Source organism: Melozone crissalis, unplaced genomic scaffold (assembly GCF_028551555.1).
Source record: "Melozone crissalis strain CALT ecotype California unplaced genomic scaffold, PUWL_Pcris_2 ptg000004l_1, whole genome shotgun sequence".
In the NCBI taxonomy this organism is placed as follows: Eukaryota; Metazoa; Chordata; class Aves; order Passeriformes; family Passerellidae; genus Melozone; species Melozone crissalis.
In genome coordinates, this window is record NW_026535782.1 from 44,384,203 (window position 1) to 44,397,705 (window position 13,503).

Consider the following 13,503-nt stretch of genomic DNA (forward strand, 5'->3'; position numbering starts at 1 on the left):
TTTAAGAATGAGAGACGACATGGCAGTAGAAGAGAGAAATGAGCCTGGGAGCAGGAAAAAACATGCATTTATATAGACAGTGCAAGAATTGCAAAGGGCAGTGATAGTGAGGATGAAGAACTTGAGCTTGACACTGATCTGAAGAGGTGGATGAGAGATGTGGCAGGAGAACTGAACTATTGTGGAAGCCACTTATTTTGTATGAACCAATATATGGTCAGGGGCAGGAAGGCCATCAAGAAAGGGTCACTCAGGCAATATTTAATATGCAATGCAACACATTCAACTGATATTGGTCAGCTTAAGTACACTAATTTCATTGAAATCATGCTGATTTATACCAGCTAAGGATGTGGCCTCACACATTTCAGAAGGGAAAGGTGTGTTAGGCAGGTATTTAAAGGCTAAAGAAAAAGAAATCAGGAGAAGCAGAAAAGAAGCAAAGGGCATTAATCAAAGATTTTAACTCTGAATCATGCAGAAAATAACTCTGCTTTATTGCACCAGTATACATTCAGCTAGTCCTGACAGTGTTCATCAGGCTTGGTACTGGCCAATTTAGAATATTTCCAGCATTATGAAGATGTAAGTTTTCCCCTTTTCCCTTCTGTCAGTTTTTTATTCTCTATTTCTATGTCTCATTTTGGGAGCAGAATGCTGCAGTTCTGAATCCTGTCAAGCTTGAATCTTAAACTTTTGTTGAGTCCTTCTCCTCTCTTTCAGCTTACACTGAAGACGTGCACTGCTCTGGCAGTATCTGGCTGTAGCTCCAGCATCCATGTCTGTATTAAATTCCTAATTTTCTAAACCATGGCTGTTAGAGTACTTAGAAGTAGCAAGACAGAGTTCTGCTCTGTTCTACTTCAAGAGTCTCCACAGTGTAGAAATTTCTTACTTATGTTTTTAGAGGCTGAAAACTATTTTGCACTTGATTTTAACTTTGAAGGCTTCTACCAAATATAACTAAACCTTGCAAATCCAACAACCAGGAGAAGTGAGCGGAATCTTTTCAGTGATACCAGCTCATCCTTTGGCCATGGGAAATCAGGTGACACTCCAGCCCTCCTTCCCCTTTATTTTTGCCTTCTTATTTTCCCCTTTCTGGAAACAGTCTGATGTCCTGAGAGAGTGCAATTCACACTTAAGTGTTAGCAGTAGGTCCAGTGCTTACTTTAATTGCAGTGGAGTCATGTAAAAGCCACTATAGGTTTAAAAGAAAAACAAAACTTCCACTAAGGAAGATGTTGAAAGTACCTGTAATAAATGTAATTTTTTACTACTATTTTTATTGGTTTTTTATAGCAAAATACATCAATGCAAGAGCTCAGGTTAAGGTCCTGTTTTCTTTGCATAGACTGCAAAGAAGATGAAGTCCTCTAAAAATGGGAAAAAATAGGGCAGAATAGGAAAATATTATTCACAGGCACTGAGACTGGCACCAAGAAAAAGCAGCAGATACCAGACCCAACATGGAAAATAGCTGATACTCCTTCAGATGTGTCATGTGCCATGAGTCACTGTATGCAGAGGACCCCTATTAAGAAGAGGCACCATGCAGCTGCACTGTTGTGCTCCGTGTGGCACAGCTGCTCCTCCCTGCTGCTGGAGACAGCTCTGTGCTGGATGGAGCTTCAGCCTGGCCATGTGCTGCTGCTCTTACCCTTCCTGTAGAAAGTAGCATACACTTTCTAACTCTGAGGACTTACATTTGCAACATGTGAGACAGGCAAAATGGAAGAGGGGTAAAGTTTTTTTCAGGGAGAATTGAGTAAGAGGCTGTTCAGTGTCACCCAAGAAATCGGTGTCACAGCTGGGAGCTGAGTTAAGGTCTGGAGTCCTCTTCAGTGTCTGAGTTACAACGTAATGCTTTCCCCTCCATTAGCCACCAAAAATCTGTGAAGCAAAAGCAGAATTAATGGCACTGAGTTGTCAGCTTCAGAAGTGTCTGTTTTTCCATGGAAACCTCTTCCCAGCAACAGCCAAGCTTCTCATCGTGAGGGAGCTGTCAGGCAGCTGTTCTGTGCAAAATGCTGCAGCTGCTTTCTGGAGAAGTCTCAACCCACAGCCAGGCAGCACACAGCCCCATTCCCTGCAATCCAGCTGTAATTCTGCCTGCCTGGTAATTTTTCACAGTGGTCATGCCAGAATCATAGCCTTGTTTTCTCTTGTCTGGCTGTTAGTGGTGATGTATGAAGAAGTAAGAAAGACAGCTTAATTTTCATAAGCTAACTTGTGCCTGGAGTAACAGAGAGTGAGAGGAGTGCACTTAATCATAACTGCAGGACCAGAACAGAAAATGATAGAGCTTTTGCTGTTAGTTGTGGTATTTTATTATAATAACTCTTAGGAAGAAGAAACCAGAAGCTCAGAATGCTGAAAGGTTCAAATCCATTATAGCAGGCACCGTGTTCTCATCTGCTGGAAGAATAGCTCACATAACTCCTTTATGCTTGCCTTTTCCAAAAGGCCGTGCTGGGAGGGACCTCTAGTCTATGCTGCCCAGAAAACCTGAATTCAGACTGATGTAAGATCAGAGGTGAAGTGAACCTGGTGATATTTCCTGCAGAACTGTGAGCACCTTGCAGGGGAGGCACAAAGGGTGGCAGAGGGACAGGCTGGTTGTGCTCAGAGAGCTGTTCAACGTGCCTCATGTCTGTAACTTTGTGATGCACTTGAAAAAGTAAATAACTAAATGAAATAGCTGGTACTGGACAGATATTCTCACAATGATTCTTTAAAGAACAAAATTGCATTGAAACACTGAGTGAAAGCTTTTGAGTGAATTTTTAGTTGGTTGCAATTGAAAGGACAACGTGGGATTTTTTTTGTTTGAACTTTGAGATACATGGAATAATGTAGTCTATAGAGTATATATTATGCATCTGTATCATATGTAACATGAGGATGGTTCTACATTCTTAGATGTTATTTTTATATCTTCAGATCAAAATATTTGGGGAATGTCTTCCAGAAAATATTTCTGATTTTCTTTTTTTCTGTATTGATTCAGAATGAAAACCTTTTTGGAAACATTAATATTTACTATGCAGCTGAAGTTCTATTTTCTGGATTACTTATGCCTTAAATCAAGATCACAGAGACAATGTAAAGGGAAATAAAATATATTCTTTAGCAAGACAGCAACACTATTCCAGCCTAGAGAAAATAGAAATATAACTAGAGAAGATGGAAAGCATATCTCCATAATTTTCTCCAAGGTGGCTTGGGAGACAAGCTATCACATCTGCCTAATAGGCTTTTATGCACCAGTAAGAGTTACAGCAGCCTGACAAGTTGCATAATGCTCTACCCTAGGACAGTGTGTGAACGTGTGCACATTCCCAGGCCATTGCAAGAGCACACCAGAGCATGTTAGCTCATACATTTTTCTGTGTGTCTGTGACAAGCTAAGAGGGCATGTACAGGCAGTTTTTCCAGCTCAGTTGATACACACTAAGTCACATTATCTGATCCATGTATCTGAGCCTTAAAGCTTACATGATGTTCATTTCTGCCTTTGTCTGTGTCCCATACAAAACCTCAAGGAGTACTGGTGAAAGTGAGGTTTTTTTCTGGTGTCGTCAAAAATAAAGGGAAAATACAGAAAGAAATTATACAGCTACAGTAAATACATGCCAACATAATTTCCTGAACCTTTTTTAGTTTATCTTGGCATGAGAAATAATAATTGAGAGAAAAGTATTTCAGCAGTAAGTTACTGGAACTGAGATTTTGGACTGGTACATGGGAAATGAAAACCATTGACAAGCATTAAGGTTTGTTCATTTTTCCTTATCCATTGGTTTGAAGGCTGAAGTCTGTAGCATTTTGGGAAATCCATGAGGCTAAAATAATGAAAGCAGATTGATGCTCCGTGGTAAAGAAGTTTGGTATCTGCTTCTTGCAAATGGAATTCTGACATTTCTTTTGCTGGTAGCTGAGGAGGATCTGTGGACTGCTGGGTTGTGAAATGTGCTATTAGATTATGGACAGGGTCAGTCTCTTCCTACCAACTATGCCAACCCATTCCAGCCCTGCTGCACCTGCATTTTCTATTGTTTTGTTTTTTTTATTTCTCCTCATCCCTTATTAGCCAGTGTTTCTTATGTTGATTTATTCTACTTCAGCTGTAAGGGAGGGGCTATAAACAGGCAGACTTCCAGCTGGGAGTCAGCAAGTGTTGGCTTAAATTGTGTCCTTCGGCCTCTTTTTGCCTTAGGCTCCTTTCAGCCAGTTGAGATCCCTTTCATATTTCCTCACAGTATATGGCTTGTGAAGTCTGATGTGCTGTCCAGTGTGTCCCATGTGTCTCACAGGTTGAGAGATGCTGTCATTTATCTGTATGAACAGAGCTGCTTAGGATGTGTTTGCCTCTGGCTTGTAATTGCCTTCACCTGCTTGTGCATTGCACTCTGTTAGTATTACCAGTTTTCAGTAGTACCAATGGGTTTGATATGATCCTTTTGCTCTCTCCTAGCTTTTCCACCTTCTTTAAAATTTATTTATGGGCTCTAACATGAAAAATTGTATATACTGTATAATAAATATGTAAGGGAATAGGAGATACATCACTGGAAAATAAGGTGAGGAGCGTCATGTTGTCATTAGGATGATGCTAGAGTGGTGTGGAGTGGATTTGTTAATCTCTCAAAGTTATTTTTAGATTGATTTCCATTCACTTCTTGAAAAATTTCCTAGTGTTCTGGCTTGTTTTTTTTTTTAAATGCATTGGCCAATCACTGCTGCTTACACACTTTGAAACAGCATTCAAGACACATTGGGATTACTGACATTCCACTGAATTGCAGATAACACAGGAGAGTGTATTGCAATCACCTTTCAAGCCAGTTATAAAATTGAGTTAATCATATCTGTCTCTGTGTCTTGTTCTCAGCCCAACCTTTGTATTGAACCATACTGAAATAGCTGTGGTTTTATTTAAGCAACATACAATGGTCATTTCAGGCTTGCACTGCACTGCTGTGACAATGCACACAATTTTACAAGCATAGCTGAGATTTGAAAACGAGCCTTCAAAGCATGATGCTTAATTGCTTTCTCAAAAGATTGCAAAATAATTTCCAGTACTAGTCTCAGTGCCCTCACTGAGCATGTCCCTCTTTCAAAGCACCATTCCTTTTACTTTCTCTGACTAGATCCAAATGCAGTTCTCCCCTTCCCTCCATCCTCCATTACCACAGAATCCTTTCAATCACTTCTCTTATTTACATTTTATACACCACATTTTAGGATACATAATTAAGTCCTTATCTATACAAACATTCATTTCTCGGTTGATTTTTAAGCAGTGCAAACCTTCTAGACACATTTGATTTAAAATACGTTTTACTCTAGCTGAAGCCAGCTGCTAATCAATGCAAGATAAACTGAAATAAAACTGAAGTCATAATTTCTATGCAGCATTCTACACAGGCTCACCCAAATGACTTCTAAATTACTCTCTTAAATTAAAACAGTGCAGCTTTCTTATGTAGGTAAACTTTTCAAATCCCGTATTTTTTGAAGCAAAAGGGTCACTCTTTTTTCTCAGTCACTCTTTGTGACATTGAGCCTTGTTCTTCAATTATGTTATCTCCATCAGAGTATGAACAGATCTTCATATTAGATGATCATTTTACCAACACTTAATTCTCACTAGGAGGATTCTCCATCATTGTATTCTAAAATCAAGCAGCATTCAGATTTGTCTGGATGACATATTTCTGTCAGCGTGACAAAGGTTCCCACAGTGTTTAATTACTCAGGCTAGCCAGGGAAGAAATGAGCCATGCTGAATTTATGTTCCTGGCCTGCTTGTCTGTTACATAAGCTGGCTTCTTCTGAAGGCATGGAAGGAAGGCAGCACCCCATCTTCTGCCTTCTCCTTCCACTGGTTGTCCCTCTCCAGATTTCCTGTGTTTTTTCCATTTATTGACTGTCTTATATCTTATGATATTCTTGCAATTTGCTCATTTTCCAGGGCAGCAAGTTCTTGGCTTGGTGGAGAACCAGAGTGATTGGTATTTGGGCAATCTCTGGAAGAACCATCGGCCCTGGCCAGCGCTTGGGAGGGGCTACAACACAGGTAGGACCTGAGGGTTTGCTTTGAATTAACACCTGCAGCCAGTCTCCTGGCACAGAGAGTATGAGATGCAGTAACTGGCACCTCCCTTCCTAAGCTATAGCTAAAATTATCTTTCTGAAAAGGAAAAATGATGCAATGTAATGCATTTTGGAATTTCTGGTCTTCTCTAAATGGTGTTAGAAAAGAGTGTGTGACATTCTTGGGGAGAAACAGAGCTTTTCAGCGAATCTGACAGGTCCTCAGCACATCTCCTACAAGATTTCTGTCCACAATGATTTGTGACTTGTATAAAGGCCCAGCAAGAGGGAATGAATAGGAGTTGATAGTTTTATGTAGAGAAATAAATGGTATCACAAAATGTGAGCCAAATAAAGATAATAACCCCTGCAGGACACCAACTGGGTCATAATTGTCCTAATAAAATGCAAGCTACTGGCCTTCAGTTTCTGCTGCCATGAGAAAGGAATAAAGGCACTAGATCAGAGAATTTATTAGGTTACAAGAGACAGGTCTTCCCACTGATTTGTGTTTGGTATGTGAGAAAACATACCAGGTGCATACAGAACACACACATACACCTAAATCATTTCATTGCGGGCCTTTAAATGCTGATGCAGTGAGTTCAGTTCTCTCTCTCCTTGTAATAAAAGGGCAGAACAGATGGTGAAGCCTCCATTTGGAACAGATGAGTCCATTTAAATATCCCTGAACTATCAGGAAATTACTCACCATAAAAGTGATTTTGCTTCACAGAAATAGATTGGATTAAATTAAACAGACTGACTAGAAAAAGGATTGAACAAGTTGTGTGGTTGGGTCATCTGTATTTCTATATTCTTATGTATATTTGTGGGAATCCCACTAGTTTTTGTGAATGTGTAGTTTAGCCTCTGCAGAGCATCTTTGTTCTCTGGAAATGTTCAAAAGAATAGCCTAACAGAACACAGATTGGTGTGGAAACAAGATCTTGGCAGAATAGGTTTGTTTCCTAACTCTTCTTTGCCAGAATTGCAAGTAGAAAGGCTAGGTCTGCCCACCCCTGTTCCCCAGCCCCCTCAAAGCATGAGACAGAGATAAGTTTCATGGATTTTTCCTGAAATCTGAAAGCTTGTGTTATACACAGTTGAACTTGTTGGTGTCAATTCAGTTCACTGTTACACCACAAAGCAGTATCTTTTGTTCTACTGAGAAATGACCACCTTCTTATAGCTACCTTCTTTCTGCTGTATTTTTCCTTTTTCCTTTCTGCCATTCTAATGCTGGCAGAGAGAATCTGGCACAACCACATAAGATCAGAATAATGCAGTAATGTATGGTGGGTAGTATAAAATACATATATTTATATCTAAAATGCTAACGTTAAAAAAAAATCTGTAAGGCTTTAACTTATGCTGTCTTAACTTACTCGTCCAAATGGTTTATAGGAATACCAAATGTCAGTATCACATAAACCTAACACTGAAAGCAAAAATAATCAAATATCTGCAGTCCTTCACATACACTGCATGTGTTTATTCTTGTATTAATACATATCTATCAAGCCATGCAAAATCCCATAATCCTGCACAAGATTTTATTTTCCTCGCAATTTCTTTCTTCACACAACTTACCTTGTAGTTATAAAAACTCTTTTTTTAGAAAAAAAACCAGAAGGTAGATAATGTATGGAAGATTGACAAGTGATCATAAGAAGTGGAATGTTGTTTTTCCAAGGATGTGGAACAAGAGGTCACCGAGTGAAACAGTGCAACCTCTGAGAAGTAGGAAACGAGGTTATTGACAGAATCAGCACCCTTTAATACAAATTCCTTGATTGAATTAATTGTTTGCCTCAGTAATCTAGCAGAGACTGGAGGTATACATTTCTCAGGGAAGATGAGATTGGGTCTTGTGTAATGAGTTCAGTAAATAAAAATAATTGACACTGAATGTAACAGTGTGGCCAAGGAGGATTCAGAAAACTGAAGCAGGGGGACTCCGAAAAGAGGGGCAGTATCTCTAAGCAAAACACTCATGAAGGCAGCAGTCCAGGAGGGGGAAGGCATGGAAATCAGTGCCTAGAGCTGTACTTAGGAACTCCGAAAGGGCCCCCAAACCCTGAAACTTTAATGAGCTAAACAGAGCTGGATCATGGGGAGGCTCTCAGACAGACTTTGCTCTTGCTCTTGGGAGAGTATTTACTACAGACCTAGGATACAATCCTAGGAAAAGAGATTTTTATGTGAGCCTCTTCAGCCAGACCTAACCCTGGCAGATTTGATTTTGAAGCACCTCTCAAAGTCAAAAGTGCTCTACTGCTCCTCACAGTTTCTGAAGATAATTTCTTTTTCACTCTTATCTTTCTATGCCTGAGCCTCTCTGGACAGCATATAGGTTGGGAGAGTCCCAGAAGGCAGGTGTATTAAAGGCAGGGATGTGTTTGTTCCTTCTTCGCTGGTTCTTTAAACCCAGTAAGAATTTGCACTCCTCTCTTCCTTATATGCCCAGGACAGATCTCCTGACAGCCAGCACAGATTTTCAAGGAAAGATTTTATTTGGTTGTTTTTCATTCTTCGTCATTTGCACAGGCAGATAATCCAAGTCATACTTTAGTCGATGATAATATAATTGTTGAAAAGCCAGACCAAACCCAAAGTCAGATGATTTAATTAGTGTTTAAGGTGTTCTTAATTATAACCACTCTTTATTTGTGATAACATTCTCTTTCTCAAGCATTTTAAATACAATTCCCTCTGTACCACAAAGGTTTCCAAGTTTTTTTCTGTACTCTACTGGCAAACACTCAGTAAGCAGCTTAATCAAATGCCCTTTTAATGTATCATCCACTCCATGCTGATTGTCTGCACTGAGTTAACTCTTCGAGATTCCTCATACACTAATTCAAGCACAATTTCTTGCTGTGTAACTATATTATCTTTCACTGACTAAACTGTGCTTTTAAAAGTATTGGTACACTATGATTTTTCTTTGTACAGATGTTAAACTGACAGCTTCAGAGTTGCACTGTATAGTTTGACGTTCATTTCGGGAGTAACAGTCATCTTAGTCCTCAGAAAAGTATCTTATAAAAGAATTTCTAAACATAAAAGCTTTTAGTATTTTTTTTAGTACTTTTTGTCTGTCTTATACTTTCCATCATGGTGGAGAATAGCTTTTAAAAGCAGTCTCTGGTGACTGTTAAGGCTTCTGGCCACTCCTTCAGGGGGGTGATTCACCCCTGGCTTCTCTAGCTTTAGTGCAGCAGAGCCAACTTCCATCAGCTGAGAATGGACCCCATGCCTGCCAAATGGAGCTTTGGGATAAATCTATAATATGGGTGCTGGGGGTAATTTTAAAAAACTTTGGCCCTGGGGATTTCAGACTCCTAGACTACAGAAGCCATACTGAAGATTTGAGGCTCAACTGAAATGCACTGGCTCAGTGGAGCCACCAGAAACTATAAGGAGGTGTCTCAACAGCTTGAGCTGAGAATTCATACTCCCACACTGGGAAATGTGACATTACCAGATTTGTGGATTGGGAACAGAAGGGAATGGCTAGCACCTAACGATTACTAGGCTACATGTGTACTGTGCCTTATTACTCCTGTGTTTGTAATGACTGGAAGAGTGCTAGAATTAATCTCTCTCCTTTATTGTTTCCCTAAAAAAAAGGACCTGTGGAAGTGGAATTGGAAATTGAAAGCATGTGTTACGTCATTTTTGCATTATATTTGACAAATTTAAATGATGAAAGACAAGCATAGAACAGACTGTTTATATGAAATAAGCCTGGATCACATCTTGTGCTCCTTCATGATGATGCTGTGCATCTTCAGTGCAGAAAACAAATGACTGGGAAGCAGTGCAGAGTGGGCTGTTGGTAGTCAGGGCACTGCCTGTGGTCCTGCTCCAGACACCTGGTAACAACTTTCCACCGAGCTCCACAGGCTTCTGCTCATGACATTGTGGTAATTGTACTCAAGTATGTTGGCTGCTTGAGAGAGGAGGATGTTGTCAAATTGTCTCAGTGAATGAAGAAGTCAGAAAAGTCGTGGTTTATAGAACCTTTTAAGCCCACCATGGTGGCCTGACCAAGCTTAGCCATGCCCCCTCTAACGCCATTGCAATATTCCTGTCTGCCATTAATCCGAACAGAAGTCATATTTGGTAATAGAAGAGCTGTCATTAGGGTTAGGTCAAAGTACCTTTGCAGCCTTTGCAAACAGATGAAAAATGTTTTTTAATGATTAAAAAACCAATGTCCAACACTCATGACAAGTCAAAAAGCAGCACTTTCTTCATCTACTTAGGTTCACACTGTGCCAGTTTTTTGGATTAGATTTTTCTTCCTTTAAGACACTATGAGTTTACTCAGTAAATATTGTTCTCAGTGCAAAGCATGGTGATACACATGAGCTTTATACATATATGTAAAGGTGCCTTTGAAGTACAAATACTGTGCACATTGTCCAGGTAGCAGTTTAGGAATGCCAGCCTCTTGTTGCTTTTAGTCTCCACAAGAAAGATCAGTCTGTTTGTGTCAAAGGTGGGAAGCTAAAGCAATAATTCTGCTTTTTGATGACCACATGCCTATCTTTGTTGTCTATAATCTGTAGCTTGCTCTTAAAAATAAGCTATCTTAAAGCTGACTATCCTCAAAGAATAGCTTCATTTCAGGTCTTTCTCATGCCCTTTCTAAAGCATGTGATGTACTGAGAACTTGTTTACAGCATATTTGACATTTCTGAAATGAGGGTCAATATGTCTTTGATTTTGAAAATGAGGTCTCTAGTTTGAGAGGCCTATCCATGTCGCAAGGGCATTACTGTGGCTGACTTAGTCTACTGTTCATGGCATTCTCTCAGATACCTCCTCTACTCCTTAGCAATTTCATGTCTCAGCCCCTGCAAAAACCGTTTTTAAAAAACACCATCAGACTTGCTTTGAAACACTGAAAACATTTATCTTGTAGGAAACCTGTGATTAAAAAAGATGGCATCTAGACAGTCTATACCAGATTCTAGTTGTATTGGAGTAAATAAAATTTATTTCTTTTTAGTTGATTAAATTGTCTTCGTTTTGGGAGTTTTATTGATCTGACCTGAGTCCATACTGTAAAGTTCTCCATGTAATGTACATAAATCAGGCATTTAGATGGAGCATTCCAATGTAATGATTTAAAAAATCATTTTGAAGTGTTTTATTTTTAGCTTGATCAAGGCAGTTCTTTATGTGAACATACATACCTGATCAGTAATTATGTTGTCCAGCAGTCTGAAGTGCCCTCTTTATTGTAGAGGGACAATGATTAGCAGGTTAAATTTGGATGAAAGACTTGCTCATAAAAGCTTAGTAAAGGCATTGAGGTGTCTACGCTGAGAACAAAACCTTCTATTATATGATGGGAGAAGCCCAGACAAATGCATAGTGATAGTAAAACCAGTACATTTTCTTCTGAAGTGCAAGTTCACTTTCCAGGTTCTCATTGTGCTCATAAAAGTGATTGTGGAAAGACAGTTCCTTTTTGTAGAGACAGAGACAGCAGTTTTAGCCAGAGTCCCGAAACAAAGAAAAGCGGCATCACAGTTGGACTCCATCTTTGGACTCTTAATAGGGAGCTTGGTGCCTGTCACAGAAAGGAGCAGAGAGACTAAGATGTCTTTCTACCCCATGTCAAAGTCATTCCCACTAATAGAGTGCCACCAAAACCAGTTAGATTTGGTCATAGTTGGATCCTGTTAGGATCTCTTAGGTTCTAGGGCAACCTAGCATTTTGTGTTTGGGCAAACTAAGTTCAGGACAAACCTTTCCCCTTTAAAAAAATACCAAGAGACTTTAAAAGAGAAGAATCTGCAAATCTTATGGACTACACACAAATCTCAGAAGAAGCAGCTCATTTCTTGCCTTTCCTCATTGTCTTGTTTTTATGTTCAGCCATGTCCTGGCTTTAATTGTTTGTGCTGTAGCTCTTCTGCCTTCCCTTCTGCACCAGTCTTTGTCAAAGTGAGCTTAGGGGAGGACAGGAGTGCTGCAGTACACTCTATATGCAGATCATCTCTATACAGTTGTACTCAAGAAAGTCACAGACAGTGAAAAGAGAAGTTTTCCCCAAGTAGAATTGTTGAATTATAGGCAATTTAGATCAGAAAAGATCTCCCAAAGTCTTTTGGCCCTCTTCCCATTGAAAATCAGCTCAGGTTGCTCAGGGCCTTTTCCAGCTGAGTTTCAAGTGTCTTCATGGATATCTCTCAGAGCAGCCTGTTCCTGTATTCAGCCACTATTTTTCTATTCAGTGAAAAATAAAAGTAAAAATTCATATTATGTAATCAGATTTTCCTTTGCTGCCGTATGTGACTGTTATCTTCATTCTGTCTCTGTGCATCTGTTAGAAAATTATGGTTCCATTAAGTAGTTTTGGAAAGCAACAGGAGATCCCTCAGTCTTCTCTTCCCCAGGCTGAGGAAGGCCAGTTCTCCCAGCTTATCCTTATGAATGCCAGGCCTATGACCATTTGAGTTGCTCTCTGATGGATTTACTTCAGCGTATCAGGGTATTTATTTGACTGAGGAATCCAAAGCAGTGCTTCACATGTGGTCTTAAAAGTGCTGTGGTATCACCTCCCATGACCTGAGGTGCTCTAGCTCAATACATGGAATATTGCCCCAAGGTCGCACTGCTGGCTCATGTTCAACTTGCTGTCCACCCAATCCCTTAGAACCTCTCCTGGAAATCTCCTTTCTATCCACCTGGCCTCCAGCATGTACTCTCCATTCAGGAATAGTCCTTTTCAGGACTTTCTGTTGAATTTTAGGAGCTTTCTCTTACCCACTTGTCCAGCCAAGGACCCTGTGTAGCTGCCCATCCCCAGGGAACTGGGCCACAGCCCACCATGTGGTGCCATGTGTTACATTGCCTAGGACACATTCTGTTCCATTTCCAGATCATTATTCTGAACGCTTAACAGTATCAGGCTCAGTACCAGCTCCTGTGGATACCCCCTGTAACTGGCCACCATATGGGTGTTTTATTGGTGAACACAACCCTCCAAGCTTGGCAGTCCAACTTTGCGATCTCCTTACCCAAACTGTACCTCAGTTTGGTTATATGAGCATGATAAACAGCTCCTTAAGCAAATCTCTGTATTTCTGTTGGGAACCTAATCCTTCTCTGTGTTACTAGAAAATAAGTGGTTGTGCAAGAAGGATTATGTTTCCTGGGCTTTTTTTTTTTAATGCTGTAGTTAATTTCCAGGCTTGTTCATTGTGTGCTGCTGCTTTCATTCCCCTAATCCATTTCTTAGAATGTTCTATTCCTCCTGAATCTCACTCAGTCAATAAACTGCCCATTTAGCGGAGGGGGGGAAGGCAGGAGGAAGTTTTCTGCTTTTTCCTGAATATGAAACTCCAAACCTCTTTGTCATCCTAATAGGAGAAATAC

General features: G+C 40.0%; 1 protein-coding gene across 3 annotated transcripts in view; it reads left to right on the plus strand.

Annotated features, from left to right (window-relative positions):
• Positions 1 to 13,503, plus strand: part of LARGE1 (LARGE xylosyl- and glucuronyltransferase 1) — a 286,266-nt gene that overhangs the window by 217,665 nt on the left and 55,098 nt on the right. For all 3 annotated transcript variants that reach the window (XM_054279879.1, XM_054279896.1, XM_054279887.1), the window contains one exon: positions 5,981 to 6,085. In XM_054279879.1, the coding sequence (XP_054135854.1) occupies positions 5,981 to 6,085 (105 nt within the window). The remainder of the gene's footprint in view (positions 1 to 5,980; positions 6,086 to 13,503) is intronic.